This window comes from Chiloscyllium plagiosum, unplaced genomic scaffold (genome assembly GCF_037043375.1).
Source record: "Chiloscyllium plagiosum isolate Xiang-an unplaced genomic scaffold, Cpla_swu_hap1 HiC_scaffold_46, whole genome shotgun sequence".
Taxonomy (NCBI): domain Eukaryota; kingdom Metazoa; phylum Chordata; class Chondrichthyes; order Orectolobiformes; family Hemiscylliidae; genus Chiloscyllium; species Chiloscyllium plagiosum.
This window is the reverse complement of record NW_028270184.1, coordinates 33,467,406-33,484,575: the sequence shown is the minus strand read 5'-3', so window position 1 is coordinate 33,484,575 and position 17,170 is coordinate 33,467,406. Positions and strand designations below refer to the sequence as shown.

General features: G+C 42.7%; 1 protein-coding gene across 1 annotated transcript; it reads left to right on the top strand.

Moving 5' to 3' along the window:
* Positions 1–13,081: 13,081 nt before the first annotated feature.
* On the top strand, positions 13,082–14,453 carry LOC148136315 (putative G protein-coupled receptor 139). Its single transcript, XM_087983774.1, has 2 exons — positions 13,082–13,151; positions 13,525–14,453. Exons 1-2 carry the CDS (start codon positions 13,082–13,084, stop codon positions 14,451–14,453), a joined length of 999 nt encoding a protein of 332 aa, XP_087839900.1.
* The last annotated feature ends 2,717 nt before the right edge of the window (positions 14,454–17,170 follow it).

The following is a 17,170-nucleotide window of genomic DNA, read 5'->3' as shown; positions in this document are numbered from 1 at the left end:
AATTTCCGATAGGAAACCACTCAATCCCAGTGATAATAGTATTGCTCTTTCTATCAAGGTCTCCGTCCAATAACATGGCCCAGGAAGGTGACTTGGGCTTTGGCAAGTTCACCTTTACCCAAACGTATCATCAAGCCTGCTTCCCGAAGACGATCAAACAAATTTGAATAAAGGTGCAAATGTTCCTCCCTCGTATGATTTAAATTCACTCGGTCATCAAAAAAATGACACAATTTGGCATCTAGAAATAACCTTATTTGGTAGCCATTGAAATGTGAATGGCGCATTTTTGTAGCAAACAGCATGGCTTTAAACTGATACAGTCCCTTCGGCAGTACAAAAGCTGAAATTATATTCACTCTTTCTGAAAAAGTATCCTCTGAGAATGTCAAAAATTAGAACTTTAATTTGCTTGTCTCATTGTTTCAACACAGTCTTCCCAATGTGGAATCAGATAGGCATCAATCTTTGTAACTGTGTTTTTTGCGATATTCCACACATTTCCCTTGGCTACCATCTGGTTTTGGTGCAATTAGTATGGGTGAGCTCCAGTCAGTGTAGCTCACTTGGATTATGTCATCTTCGAGCATGCGTTCAATCTCCTCTTGCACCCCTTCCCACTTAGGAAGATTATGCCTATAAGGATGTTGCTTAAACGGAAAAGAATGTCCAATATCTGCATCATGCATAACTAGGTTAGTACTTCCCTGATTATGTCTGCGTATCTCCCCATGTGATAGTAATAACTCTTTCAGGTAATTTGGATTTTCCTCTGGAAGTTAATTCGATAATTTATCCCAATTTTTGACAACGTCTTCATTGTCCAACTTCATTTGAGGAATGTCCAGATCAGGATCCTCTGAATTTGGTTCTTCAGTATTGCAAACGATAGCTTAGTTTCATTTTGGTTTATTTCCTTATAAAAACATCTTTTGTGCATATTCATATGGCACACTCTATGAGATTTATTTCTGTCTCAAGTCCTTTCAAATAGTTTACCTCACTCACCTTTTTTTCAACTTGATAAGGTCCACTAAAACTTGATTTTAAAGATTCACATATCACTGGAAGTTACACTAATACCTTATCCACCTGAACCCCAAATTGAAAAGTTTTGATTTCGTGTCTGCTTTTTGTTTCATTACATACTATGATAAGTTTAAATGTTGTTTAGCCAGCTCCCCCACGCTGTTTGATAATTCCCTAAAAGCTGACGCATCGTCCAAATATGTAGTCTCTGAATTCGAACTTAGTAATTTTTGCTTCATCATTTTTAGTGGTTCTCTCACTTCCTGCCGAAAACCTAATCCAAATGGAGTGCATTTGGTCGATTTATTTGTTGCATTTGTGATGGTAAAAATTGCAAATGGAATTCCGTTATCCTAATCATCTGGGGAATCTTGACTACATGCCTTTGACAGGGTTTTTCACATCGGATGCCATCTTTCTAGCGCTCCCTGTGATTCTGGACAGTACGCAGAAGGTTTGAATTGTTGTATTCCTTAGGTATCCAAAACTTCCTTGAATAACTTTGATCTAAACTTTCACCCTTGATCTAATTGTATCTCTGTGGGTAATCATTATCCAGTGAAAGATGTGCGTGACTCCTCGACAATACGTTCAGCTGTGATATTGCACAATGGAATGATCTCTGGAAATGTAGTGGCACATCCATTATTGCTAACAGATACTGATTCCAATTGTTTGTTTTAGGTAGATGTTCTATTCAATCAATTAAGACATATTCAAAATGTTCTTCAAAGACATCCTCGTGCAGTTAATGCCAGTAAAAATGTATTTTAGTTTATCTTTTTCTCACTCTTAAATGACCTCCAGAGAAAGGGCCTCCCAACTCAAGTAACAGCACCTGGTCTCAAAATGGGCACACTGGTGAATGGCAAGAGGTTGGAAGTGTGCCAACTCAGGTGGAGAATGAGTACTTGCTCCCTTTCCCTTTACCACCTGACACTGGTAGCCATTGTCAGATTACTTGTGTCTGGGCTGAACAAATTATTGTCACCGAATGGGAAATGCTGTCTTGGCAGAAGGAAGGGGATCAACTGATCGGAGGACCACTACTGTCTCTGGAATGAAGACTCCTCAAATGATTATGTGATCAATGACTGGACAGGGTGTGTGGACAGGGTTGATCAAGGCAGGTTGCAACTAATTGACAAAACTAGGGGACTGAGTATTAAGAGGAAGTTCTCTATATGTTTTAGTCTGTAATCAGTCAGTGAAAAGGATTCCAGATCATGAAAGTTCTTAGAATTGTGGAGTTAGAAGAACATTTACTGTTACGATTTGAAAATCATTTGGTTTATTGTCTGAATATTCACATCTGCACTGATCTTCGTTCAGTAACGAAATCTTGTTCTGTTTCTCTGCTGGTAAATGCTGACTTCCGTTTCCTTCACACCCAGTTAATCAATTACAACATTCTTCCCCCGCTCATTATCGCATCGTACGATGGCCGAATAACTGCTGTCCTGAAGATCTGCATAAAATGGAAATTTACTTCTCTGGAGGTGAAGATGTGACCCTGTAATGAATCAAATGAAATTAAACCAAATCAATACCAAGTCACCTCCTGATCACGCAATAGAGGAAGGGGAGAAGAGGGAAATAAGGCAGAGCCAGGGAAATGTGACAGATGCTGCAGGGTCGCCAACATTGGGAAAGATTAGAGCAAGTTCGAACCTGATGATATTCCTCTGGACATGGTCGTTCAAAGTCTGAATGGTTACCACGTGACTTAAATATTTCAGCGACCACGATAAAGGATAGTGGGCAGGATGGATGGAGTTGATGTTAAAGAATTTGAATATTCAGGACAGGTTGTGTGGAACACATAGACATTTAGTTCAGCTGAATAGTTCACTGTGGAAAACCTTATGACATAGCAATAGTACCCCTAGTTTAAAGCTGGAAAACCTGTCTTCAAATCCCACCTTCCCTGAGGTGTATCACTGCCCGTTTAAACCAGTTAATTGCATTCGTTCTAATTGTGGAGTAGTCATAACATCTCTGGAACATTAAGTTGAAATTTCACCTCTCCCATAAGTGTCTTAGAACGTTTTGAGTCATGTTGATTGAAGAATAATGTTAGAAGATTAATGGGGAGATTCCACCAAAGTGTTACACCACATGGTTGAATACTCTGGTGATGCTGGCATTGTGAAATCGATGACAAGATGACTAATGCACAGATCCAGAAAATCCCCTGTTGGCCTGGTCTTTAATTTCACCACTGCAAATGGTGGAATTTGAAATCAACGTGTGTCTTGAATGAAATGCTTAATGCTGTCCATGAAACTATAGGCATAAAAAATGCTTTACGTCTGACTTGGGCTAGCCCACCTCCAACATATATTATCTCCATTTATTGGCACCATATTGGCTCCCGGCAACAGCGACGTCTACTTAAATTACTCAGACGCTATCTCCAAGATGCACTTCAGATAATCACTATGTTCATGAGAAATCACCTTCTTTTCCCACCATCACTAACAAGCACAGTGTAGCAGGGACATGGGAACACCTCCTTCTGCAATGTCCTCTCCGAGCCACTCCGCACTCGATTGGAAATTTCTCAACGTTCCTTCGCTGGGTTAAAATTCTGGAATAACAGTGTGAGTCCACACAGCACAAGGACGGCAGCAATTCATGTCTTTTTTACCAGCACAATTACAGATGACCAATAAACGCTGCACTAGCTGGAAAATTGCACAATTGCCGGTTCATTTTTTAAGACAATGATAAAGCAAGTAGAGACTAAATATTCTCTGAGTAGATGAACAGTTAATTTGTAAACATGCCATTGCCTATTTCACCAAAGCAGATAGTGCAGGCAGACTGAACACAGACCTACTGTCCTTCTGTGGCAGGTATAATGTTTTCCTCAATTTTTTTTAGTGTTAAACAGATGGAGCAGACTGGTGTTCTCCTGTTTCAATGGAACAGGTTTCAGGAACTGCTTAACATTCTTCCATTCCTTTGTGACAGGATCAAGTGTAAAGTGGTTGCTGTCAAGATTTATTTTGTCACTGTTAAGGAGTTTAACAGTTTCTTTTTGTCTCTGTGTTGCAGTACAAATAGAGTTCAGTGATATCAGCACTTCCCTGTTTCTCAAGATTGTGTGGATTAATGATCTAGTTTAATTGACAACAGATCAGAGGGACTGAACAATCTACTTCCATTCCAATGGGACATGCTAAATGTTACTTGTTCTGTCATTTCCTTTTCTGACAAAAAAATTCAAGATGCTTTCTTGGACGCCTCATGAAACGGTTCTGATATTTAAATCAGAAGTGTTCAGTGTTCAGCAGCACCCTACCTGCATGTGTGCTGATATTATCAATTTCTTTTCAGGTAGGGGTCCTGTGCAAACAGTTAAGACCTGAGAAAAGGTTCCTCAAATGCAGGAATGGGTATTTACAATGCTGGCTTCAGTATTGCCTGAGGTTTGCCAATTACCTGACACGTATGACATTTCCAGCAAAATTTAACCACATCCTTATGCAGTAAAAAATGCTTCTGCATTTTATCCTGAGATTTTCTCCGACTGGTCATTCATGTGCTACCTGCAACACCGCATTTTTATAACCCACTTGAATATATGATGGTCTCCTTTTCCTCATCAAGACATAATTTTAAACGAGAAACATTTGGGAATACATGCCGATTCTTCTTCTGCGTACGTTTTTTTATATAATTGCTTCACTTTTCTATCTTTCTGTTGTAGCACAGATAAATATATAAAAGATAAAAAAATCCACTTTTCCCTCCATCTGATCATGATTTGGCTCAAACATTCAATCAAACATGACTTCTGAAATCTCTACATTGACATTCTTCTCTTTATTTATGGAATTCTCCTCTTTTTTCAACATGTAACTTTGTGATCTTGTTATCACACAGTCAAGAAAAAATCAAAACGCTAACACTTCCTTTAAGAGCTCAATTGCCTGATTCTCCATTGGCTTTTCGACTACAGCAGGCAGCACCCCTACCTGTGGGCCAGCTATATCGGTATAAAGCGCAAATTGCATTCCTGAAGCTGATTTTCTCCATTATTCATGGCAACACTTCTCCACTTTTCTCTTGACACTCCAATCTCACTCTTCATAATGGATCACTTCTCGTCATACCATGAATTCCATGGACACACACATTTCCCGGCAATATTCTTTCTACATTACATATCTCTTCATTCATCAACAACAAAGACTGATGTGACCTGCTTCATGTAACTTCTTTACCTACTGCTCCTGGTCTATGCGGCCTTAAAATCATTGCAATATACAGCACAGAAACCGAACCTTTGGTTCAACATGTCCATGCCGACCAGATATTCCAACCCAATCTATTCACACCTGTCATCGCCCGACCCATATCCCTCTAAACCCTTCCTATTTATATACCTATCAAGATGAATTTTAAATTTTGCAATTACAATGGCCAAGATGTTTGATTTCTCACTCTCCACGGGAGAGTAAAACCTTTACTAACACCTTCCACCCCGACCTCAAATTTACCTGGACCGTCTCAGACTCCTCCCTCCCCTTCCTCGACCTCTCCATTTCTATCTCGGGTGACCGAATCAACAAGGACATTTACAATAAACCGACCGAATCCCACAGCTACCTAGACAACACCTCCTCCCACCCTGCCCCCTGTAAAAACGACATCGCACATTCCCAATTCCTTCATCTCCGCCGCATCTGCTCCAAGGGGGACCAGATCCAGTACCGAACAACCCAGATGGCCTCTTTCTTCAAAGACCACAATTTCCCCCGAGACGCTGTCGACGATGCTCTCCACCGCATCTCCTCCACTTCCCGCTCCTCCGGCTTTGAGCCCCGCCCCTCCAATCGCCACCAGGGCAGAACCCCACTGGTCCTCACATACCACCCCACCAACCTCCATATACATTATATCATCCGTCGTCATTTCCACCAGCTCCAAACGGACCCCACCACCAGGGATATATTTCCCTCCCCTCCCCTATCAGCATTCCTAAAAGACCACGCCCTCCGCCACTCCCTCGTCAGGTCCACACCCTCCACCAAGACAACCTCCATTCCCGGCACCTTCCCCTGCAACCACAAGAAATGCAAACCTTGCACCCAACCTCACCCCTTACTTCCCTCCAAGGCCCAAAGGGATCCTTCCACATCCGACACAAATTCACCTGCATCTCCACACCCATCAGTTACTGCATCCACTGCACCCGATGGCCTCCTCTATATTGGGGAGACAGGCCGCCTACATGCGGAACATTTCAAAGAACACCTCTGGGACACTCGCACCATCCAACCCAATCACTCTGTGGCTCAACACTTCAACCACTCCACCAAGGACATGCAGGTCCTTAGACTCCTCCATCGCCAGACCATAGCAACAGGACGGTTGGAGGAAGAGCACCTCATCTTCTGCCGAGGAACCCTCCAACCACAAGGGATGAACTCAGATTTCTCAACTTTCCTCATTTCTCCTCCCCCCACCTTGTCTCAGTTCCAACCCTCGAACTCAGCACCACCTTCCTAAACTGCAATCTTCTTCCTGACCTCTCCGCCCCCACCCCACTCCGGCCTATCACCCTCACCTTATCACACTCACCTTAACCTCCTTCCGCCTATCACATTTCCAACGCCCCTCCCCCAAGTCCCTCCTCCCTACCTTTTATTTTTGCCGGCTTGGCACACCTTCCGCATTCCTGAAGAAGGCCTCAGGCCCGAAACGTCGATTCTCCTGCTCCTTGGATGCTGCCTGACCTGTTGCGCTTTTCCAGCAACACATTTTCAGCTCTGATCTCCAGCATCTGCAGTTCTCACTTTCTCCTATTTAATACGGTTCGCCAGGTAGGTTCATTCATTAAGTCAGGAGGTATGGGATACAGGGAGCTTTGGCTATCTGGATTCAGAATTGTCTTGCTGTCAAAACCAGAGACTAGTTCAGTTGGAAAGTGGCCTGCCTGGAGGTCAGTGTTGAGTGGTGTTCCGTCGGGCTCTGATCGTGGGACTCTGTCTGTTGCAGTTTTTATCAATGACTTGGATGAGGAGGTTGAGGGGTGTGTTAGTAAATTTGCTGATGACACAAAGGCTATTGCAGGCTGCAGCGTGACACAGACAGGATGCAGAGCTGGGCTGAGAAATGGCGGGTGGAGTTCAACCTGGATAAATGCGACGTCATGCATTTTGGAAGGTCGAATTTGAATGGTGAATATAGGATTAAAGACAGGATTCTTGACAGTGTGTAGGAACAGAGGATCTGGGTGATCAAGTACATATATCACTCAAAGTTGCCACCCAAGTGTACAGGGTTGTTAAGAAAGCATATGATTTTTTGGGTTTCATTAATTGGTCATCGAGTTTAAGAGTCGCGAGGTTTGCTACAGCTCTACATGTTCCTGGTGAGACCACACTTGCAATATTTTGTCCAGTTCTGGCGCCCTACTATAGGAAAGATGTGGAGGCTTTGGAGAGGGTGCAAGGAAGGTTTACCAGGATGCTAACTGGACTGGAGTGCTTGCCTTATAAAGAGAGATTGAATAAGCTCAGACTTTTCTCTCTGGAGAGAAGGAGGAAGAGAGAAGACGTGATCGAGGTGTACAAAATAATGAGAGGCATGTATAGAGTCAATAGCCAGAGACCTTTCCCCAGGGCAGGATGGACTGGCACGATGGGTCATAGTTTTAAGATATTAGTAGAAAGACTTAGAGGGCTCGCCTGAGGAAGGCATTTTACGTTAGAGGTGGTGGAAGCAGAGTCATTAGGGACATTTAAGTGACTGCTGGGCATGCATATGGATAGCAGTGAGTTGAGGGGTGCATACGTTGGATTATTTTATTTTACATTAGGATTAATCCACGGCGCAACATCATGGGCCAAGGGTCCTGTTGTGTGCTGTACTTTTCTATGTTCTATGTTCTATGTACTAGTATCCACCACTTCCTGTAGCAGTCCACTACACACACGCACCATCCTCTGTGTGAAAACGTCGCACCTTAGGTCTCTTTTATATCTTTCCCCTCTCACCCTAAACTTAAGCCCTTTATTTCTGGACTCCTCCACCCCATGGAACGGACCTTCTCTGTTTAGAGCGGGGCTCGATAAGCACAGCAGTTCAGGCAGCATCCGAGTAGCAGGGAAATCGACGTTTGGGGCAAAAACCCTTCATCAGGAATAAGAGCTTATTCCTGATGAAGCGCTTTTGCCTGGAACGTCGATTTTCTTGCTCTTTGGATGCTGCCTGAACTGCTGTGCTTTTCCAGCACCGTTCTAATCTTGATTCTAATCTCATGCATCAGCAGTACCCATTTTCACCCTGTCCATTCGCCCTATCCAAGCCCCACATGATTTTATAAACCTCGATAAGGTCACCTCTCAGCCTCTGACACTCCAGGGAAATCAGTCCCAACCTATTCCACCTCTCCATAAGAGCTTGAATCCTCCAATCCTGGCAACATCTTTGTAAATATTTTCTGAACCCTTTAAAGTTTCACAACGTTTTCCTGATAGGAAGGAGACCAGAATTGTACGCAATATTTCAAAAGTGGCCTAACCAATGTCCTGTACATCCTAAACATTTCCTCCCAAGTCCTATAATCAATGTTTTGACCCATAAAGGTAAGCATACGGAACGCCTTCTTCACTAATCTATCTACCAGCGACTCCCCTTTCAAGGAGCTATGAACCTGCACTCCAATGTGTCTTTGTTCAGCAACACTCCCTAGTACCTTACCATAATCCTGCTAGAATCTTTACCTTTGCAAGCAAATGGTTTATGAAGAACTGGCACTTCCTTCTCCACAAACATCCAGTAAGGTTGGACATTCTGCTACAGCTTTTTTCCCAGCCAATAATGCTTGCTTTTACCACTCCAACGAAATTCACTGATTCATCCTGTTTTCCTACATTGGACTTCCCAGTGCTTTTTCTAAACCACCAACACCGTGAATTCAGATGGCCTACTTTATTGCAGTGTACACACCCAGCCTTTTAACCTCTCTTTTCCCTTTCTGGATTCCCATTGTAAACTGTGGTAATCTATCTTTATTTTCTTCATTGAGGTCTAGTTTGCCCTTGTCACCTGAGAATTTCTCTTGAGCTTAATTTCTATGCCTCATGAATTGAAATTTATGTCGGATTCGAAGTTTTGATTTATTAACCAATTCATAATTATCAGCCATTTCAGCTGCTAATCTTGCTGTTTTAACTCTCTGATCTTCCACGCCAGTCTGCATGACTTCAAGAAATTATCTTTTAATTTCCTCATAAATTATTGTCGCTGACAGTGATATAGGTTGGATCTATTTTAAATGCCTTTATCCAGGAAACAAAATTAATTTGTTTGATCTTTTCAAACTCAATGTATGGCTGACCATGACCCATCCTTATATTCCTGTAACATTGTCTGCAGGCTGTAGGCACATGCTCATATACACTTCAGTATGGCTTTCTCACCCTCTCATACACCCATAATCCCTCTTCTGATAGTGATGCAAATATGTCACTTGCTATATCTACCAACTTTGTTTGGATCATTCAGACCAAATGGTGACTCACCACTTCACTTGTTTAGCCAGTTGCTGAAAAGAAATTAACAAGGCATCTACATCCTCCTCATCAAATCTATGCAGTACATGGATAAATTTAAACAGTTTCCCGCTTCCTCCACCTTCCCGTCTACACTTTCAGGTTGACTTTCCCTTCTAAGTGCCAAGTTGTGAAGATCAAAGTCGATCTCTTTCTCCTTTTCCTCTCTCTATTTCCCTCTTTTTTTTCCGTGAGGGCATTCCTCTCCTTTTCTTCCTTTACTGTGAGAGTGATTATTTCCTTTTTAATCTTTATTCTGCATATACCGTAATTAAAACTGTTTCAGTTATTTTTTACGTTCGAACTGCTTCATATCCAAGTGAATTCTAGTCAATTCCAAAATTTCTGATGGTGCTTGCTGAAAATGTAAATGTTGAGCGATTTCTGTAATTACTTCCCCTTTTCTCAGACGAAGGTAAACACGACTCCAACTATCTGGCAATTCCAGCCGCCAAATCCAATGCATTTCCTCTGATGCTGCCTGATATGCTGTTTTATTTTTCCAGCAACACAGTCTGAACAGTCCATCTTCCTCAGGTACACTGGTACCACCCCCCACCTTTTCCTCCGCTACATCGATGACTGTATCGGCGCTGCCTCGTGCTCCCACGAGGAGGTTGAACAGTTCATCCACTTTACCAACACCTTCCACCCCTACCTCAAATTTACCTGGACCGTCTCAGACTCCTCCCTCCGTTCCTAGACCTCTCCATTTCTATCTTGGGTGACCGAATCAACACGGACATTTACAATAAACCGACCGACTCCCACAGCTACCTAGACTGCACCTCCTCCCACCCTGCCCCCTGTAAAACCGCCATCCCATATTCCCAATTCATTCGTCTACGCCGCATCTGCTCCCAGGAGGACCTGTTCGAACACCGTACAACCCAGATGGCCTCCTTCTTCAAAGACCGCAATTTCCCCACAGACATGATCGACGATGCTCTCCACCGCATCTCCTCCACTTCCCGCTCCTCCGCCCTTGAGCTCAGTCCCTCCAATCGCCGCCAGGACAGAACCCCACTGGTCCTCACCTACCACCCCACCAACCTCCATATACATCATATCATTCTTTGTCATTTCCACCAGCTCCAAACTGACCCACTGCCAGGGATATATTTCCCTCCCATCCCCCATCAGCATTCCGAAAAGACTACTCCCTCCGTGACTCCCTCATCAGGTCCACATCCCCCACCAACCCAACCTCCATTCCCAGCACTTTCCCCTGCAACCGCAAGAAATGCAAAACTTGCGCCCACACCTCCCCACTTACTTCCCTCCAAGGCCCAAATGGATCCTTCCATATCCACCATAAATTCACCTGCACCTCCACACACATCATTTACTGCATCCGCTGCACCCGATGTGGCCACCTCTATATTGGGGAGACAGGCCGCCGACTTGCGGAATGTTTCAGAGAACACCTCTGGGACACCAGGACCAATCAACCCAACCACCCTGTGGCTCAACACTTCAAGTCCTCCTCCCACTCCCCCAAGGACATGCAGGTCCTTAGACTCCTCCAACGCCAGACCACAGCAACAGGACGGTTGGAGGAAGAGCACCTCATCTTCTGTCTAGGAATCCTCCAACAACAAGGGATGAACTCAGATTTCTCCACTTTCCTCATTTCCCCTCCCCCCCACCTTGTCTCAGTCCCAACCTTCGAACTCAGCACCACCTTCCTAGCCTGCAATCTTTTCCTGACCTCTCCGCCCCCACCCCCATTCCAGCCTATCACACTCACCTTAATCTCCTTCCGCCTTTCGCATTCCCAACGCCCCTCCCCCAAGTCCCGACTCCCTACCTTTTATCTTAGCCTGCTGGACACACTTTCCTCATTCCTGAAGAAGGGCTCATGCCCGAAACGTCGATTCCCCTGCTCCTTGGATGCTGCCTGACCTGCTGCGCTTTTCCAGCAACACAATTTCATTTCCAATAGCTTTACCTTGTTCGCCTTTTGTAAAACCCCCATATCCCCGCCCCCCAGAAATCTGTCAGTGACTGAAAGCCATTACTGCACAAAACACTGTTTCAATCAACCGAATTATACAACCAGCCCAAACGTCACTGACACCTACCACTCGTCTTTGTATCCGACAACACTGAACCCGAAGTGGAATTATAGGATCAATGACAGCTAGAACGCACTTCCTGTTATGGACTTGGCCAGACGCCCTGCAAATATTTTAAAAATGTGGCCTGGCCCCTAAGCTTTTCTAATTATAAAGGAAGATGTGAAGTGGGTGTTCCCGCTCTGATACAATTCGTCAAATCACTCAGCTTTAAGCAAAACAAAAATCATTTAAACACTACACTGGAAACACATCCAAAGGAAAGCAGAATGTTAATTAACCTAACAGTGAAAAACTCCGCCGATCCGATGCAGTAACAATGAATAATTAATTGTTCCAATACAGTAATAGCTGATTAATGGCAAAAAAGATAAATACAAACACAGATTCATACAGGCCGGAGGGAACAACATCCAAAGAGAGAGACTTCAATAGCAAGTTAGAAAAACCTTTTACTGAAGCTTGCAACTCGCCAGCACTCCAGCAGGACAGCTAAACAATCTCGAGGAATAAACTTGAACTCGGCGAACTGGCCACTGCCATTCCATTATTGAACGAGACGCTAAGGCACCTCTGCCTTTCGGACCTCTCCAGGAACAAGCACGAAATGACCTTTATAAACTGACAGCATCGTCACACACTCAGTGCTTTGTATTTATACCACTTCTCTAGTGATGGCTTTGATCCTTAATTCCACCCTCTATTCTTTATTATTAACAGCTCGCTTGAAGATATTTAATGCTTTCTGGAAGGAACACTGAAAAACATTTTGTGCTGTGTGTTCATTCCCAGGCATTCAGACGAATTCGAGTAAGTTTCCGACTTGTCAAGTACGTTTTACTGGCTGGGAGGATGGAATTCAGTCCGATAACTTTCATGTAAAATTAGGGAGGATGTGGAAACAAAATTCTCCAAAGTTGTTAATCTAGTCATGGTCCCTTATCCATTATTCGCAACTCAGTATACAATTTCAGAAACTCGACAATTGCTCGAATGTGATGAGCTACAATACACGTGTGGAGTCAACTGTTGGCAGTTGGTAAGACCAGACCACAGACCATAATGGGATTAATGACAAAAAAAAAACAATTCACAAGGCACGGTTATTTTTTAGAAAGGACAATTGTTTAAATGCATAAATAAGTTAAAATACATGACATTTGGGGTCCAACGCAGAAAAGAGAATGAAAGTGAAGTCTAGAATGCCAGGATCAGATCTTATTTTATTTAGTGTATGATGGAAATAAAACATTCTACATGATTGCAACTAATGTAAGTGATGTGTTGACATAATTGACTCTCTGGAGATGTGACGCATATATAAATACATATTACATCTGCCTAATGTTGGTCATACTGCAGCCATAGAAATTCTATTCCGACAGAAGTCATTCATTTTCTGAAATGGAGAAACCACCGATTTTATTATTGAAGGAGATTTATTATCCACTTCTTGCAGCTGTTTGTCTTCCAGGTAAGACATTGAACTTGTTTCTTTCGAGTTGATTTTAATTTATCCGTGTTAATGTTGCATATCATACATTTCCCATTGTCAGTGTTCACATATCATTGTCAAAAACAGTGTTTGAACACCTCTACTTTTTCCCTTTATCTGGAAGCATAGCTGATGTAATAACAACCCTCACAAAAGTGTCGCCTGCAAAGGCTTTTGTTGCTCTTTCGACAGTCTGACAATACCATACAGATAGATGGGACCACATTAAATATGGGTACATTTCCTGTTTTGTAGATCACTCAGAAAGTATTCACATCCTCTTAAAAAGTATCTTCTCCTCTATTTCAAACATGCATTGCAATATTACCGAAATGCTCTGTCTCTTTTTCAACGAACACGATGACTGTTATAATTATCGTACGAGGAAACTGTGGTCTTTCTAAATGCATTTCTGCTTATCTGGTAGCCATGGCAACATCGGATCTCTTGGTCATTATCTATGATGTTGTCGCATATCGCATTTTGAATTATCATTTTCCTTTTTCCTTCTTCTCCTACACACCTGTTTGCAAGTTCATTATATACATAGGTGCCACCAGTCTCGATTTAACTGTTTGGTTCACCGTTTCCTTCACATTTGACAGATTTGTGGTGATCTGCTGCCAGAAGTTTAAAACACAATATTGTACAGAAAGAACCGCAACTGTGGTATTAATAACCATTTCGGTCCTGACCTTGTTAAAAAATATTCCACTTTTGTTTGCATATGTGTCAGAGCAAATCCTTAATAAAATCCAATGGGGCTGCCAGTCAAGCGTAATTTTCTTTGTTTCATCTCCAGGGATAGTTTTTGTCTGGGTTTACAGCACCTGGGTTGCTTGGCTTCCATTTATCTTAATTGTCTCATTTAATTGTTTAACCATCCGCCGTATTCTAATGGCGAATAGAAGTCGGATTAAACTCCATGGACACAGAAAGGAGAATCAAAGCAATACAGAGATGGAGAACCGGAGGAATTCGATCGTTTTATTGTTCTCAGTATCTGTCAGTTTCATATTGCTTTGGTTGACACGTGCCGCTATTTTGGTCATTACCAGACTGTCAAACCCTAATTATTACCGAGGTGAATTTAACGACTCTAAATATATCGCAACTGAAACGGGAAATATTCTCAAGTTGTTGAGCTGTTTCCTGAACCCATGTATTTATGCAGCAATCCAGAACAAATTCAGAGAGGAGCTGAAGAATGTGGTGAAATCGCTATTGAGACGAACTTTCAAATATATTTTTAAAACTGTGGACAAGGGAAATGTATTTTAGGGGAATCTTTTTGTAGCTGAGACTTAATTTCATCTCGTTTCCCAAAATGGAGTTCTCTTCATCCCCCGGTAGTTAAAAACAAAATGATTCACGCAGTTATTTCATGGATTATCGAACCCCTAAATTCGACATGTGCAATCATTTCTGTTTAGTACGATGTTTGGTTGAATTGTACAAATTGCATGTCCTTTCAAGGATGATATCTTCAAACTCAGGTATCAATGTTTAACAAAAAAGACTTGAGCTGTGATATTTTACACAAATATATGAATCTATTACTGATACCGGGATCAGATACTGAAAAATGTGTTGCTGGAAAAGCGCAACAGGTCAGCCAGCATTCAAGGAGCAGGAGAATGGACCTTTCGGGCATCAGCCTTTCTTCAGGATTCCTGCAACACATTTTTCAGCATCTGATCTCCAGCATCTGCAGTCCTCACTTTCCACCGTGATCAGATGCGTCAGGTTGAAATTGTCTGGAAAAGGAAATCAAAGATATTTCCGCCTCAAAATGAGAGACTGGCGATTTTTATGCAAATTTTGCAAGAAAGACACTTGATTTTCCGACATGACTACACACTGAAACGCCACCCTCAGCAACTTTCAACAGGCACAAATCAAACCAAGGAACGTCCATTCTTGCCGTCCTGGTTATTGCATGATAAGAAAAAAAATATTTTAACAGATGTAGCAAATAACCTCTGTCAATCAGCCCACAGTGTACACAGGTATAATGCTGTTCTGTGCTGTACTTTTCTATGTTGTATGTTCTAAACCCGCATCCACTGCTTCTTCTGGATGTTCATTCAACAAGCGAACCTTTCTTTGTGTAAATTAAAATAAATGACCTCATGTCTTTTTAGAATCTTTCTCCTTCCACCTTGAAAATTTATATCCTTGTCTTGATCTCCTCCAAGCTAGGGAAAATGAATTTGTAATTCACCTCATCCATATGCATCATGATTTTATAAACCTCTTCAATGTCAGCTCTGAACCTCTCATGTTTCAGTGGAAAAGTTCCTGCATATCCAATCTCCAGTTATAATACAAACTCAGTTCCCGGTAACATCCTAGTAAACCTCTTCTCAGCACTCTCTAGCTTGATAAATCCTTCCTAAAAACGGGAGGACAGAACTCGCACAGGAAGAGGCCTCCCCACATCCTGTGCAATCTCAAAATAACGTACCAACCCCACTTCTGACCAATGATGGCAAGCTTGCTACACACTTCTTAATTACCCTATCAGTGTGTGATGGAGACTTGAAAGAATTGTTTACATGATCCTTGAGGTCTCTCTGTTCAACAAGATTACTGAAAGACCAACTTTTAACTGGCTATGGCTTGCCTTTTTTATTTTATAAAATGCAATTTCTTGCATTTTCCAAACTAAACTCAATCTGCCACACTTCAGCCCATTGGCTCATACAGTCATAGATTCATAGAGATGTACAGCATGGAAACAGACTCTTCAGTCCAACCCATCCATGCCGACCAGATATCCCAACCCAATCTAGTCCCACCTGCCAGCACTCGACCCATATCCCTCCAAACCCTTCCTATTTATATACTCATCCAAATGCCTCTTAAATGTTGCAATTGTACCAGCCTCCACCACATCCTCTGGCACCTCATTCCATACACGTACCACCCTCTGCATGAAAATGTTGTCGCTTAGGTCTCTTTTATATCTTTCCCCTCCCACCGTAAACCTATGCCCTCTAGTTCTGGACTCCCTAACCCAGGGAAAAGACTTTGTCTATTTATCCTTTCCATGCCCCTTACAATTTTGTAAACATCTATAAGGTCACCCCTCAGCCTCCGATACTACAGGGAAAATAGCTCTAGCCTGTTCAGCCTCTCCCTGTAGCTCAGATTCTCCAACCCTGGCAACATCCTTGTAAATCTTTTCTGAACCCTTTCAAGACGCACAACATTTTTCCGATAGGAAAGAGACCAGAATTGCACGTAATATTCCAACAGTGGTCTAACCAATGTCCTGTACACCGCAACATGACCTCGCAACTCCTGTACTCAATACTCTGACCAATAAAGGAAAGCATACCAAACGCCTTCTTCATTATCCTATCAACCTGCGACTCCACTTTCAAGGGGCTGTAAACCTGCACTCCAAGGTCTCTTTGTTCAGCAACAGTCCCTCGGACCTTACCATTAAGTGTATAAGTTCTGTTAAGATTTGCTTTCCCAAAATGCAGCACCTCGTATTTATCTGAATTAACCTCCATCTGCCACTTCTCAGCCCATTGGCCCATCTGGTCCAGATCCTGTTGTAATCTGAGGTAACCCTCTTCGCTGTGCACCACACCTCCAATTTTTGTGTCATCTGCAAACTTACTATCTGTATCTCTTATGTTTTTATCCAAATCATTTATGTAACTGGCAAAAATATGAGGGCCTAGCACCGATCCTTCCGGCACTCCACTGGTCACAGGCCTCCAGTCTGAAAAACAGCCCTCCACCACCACCCTCAGTCTTCTACCTTTGAGCCATTTCTGTATCCAACTGGCTAGTTCTCCCTTTACTCCATGAGATCGAACGTTTCTCATCAGTCTCCCATGGGGAAACTTGTTGAACGCCTTACTGAAGTCCATATAGATCACATCAACTGTTGTGCCCGCATCAATCTTATTTGTTACTTCATCAAAAAACTCAATCAAGTTTGTGAGACATGAATTCCCACAGACAAAACCATGTTGATG

Excerpts from the sequence above, each read along its gene's own strand:
- LOC148136315 (XM_087983774.1), top strand. The coding sequence starts at position 13,082 with ATGGAGAAACCACCGATTTTATTATTGAAGGAGATTTATTATCCACTT. Across the intron at positions 13,152-13,524 it reads TGCAGCTGTTTGTCTTCCAG|CGAACACGATGACTGTTATA; the intron begins GTAAGACATTGA and ends TCTCTTTTTCAA.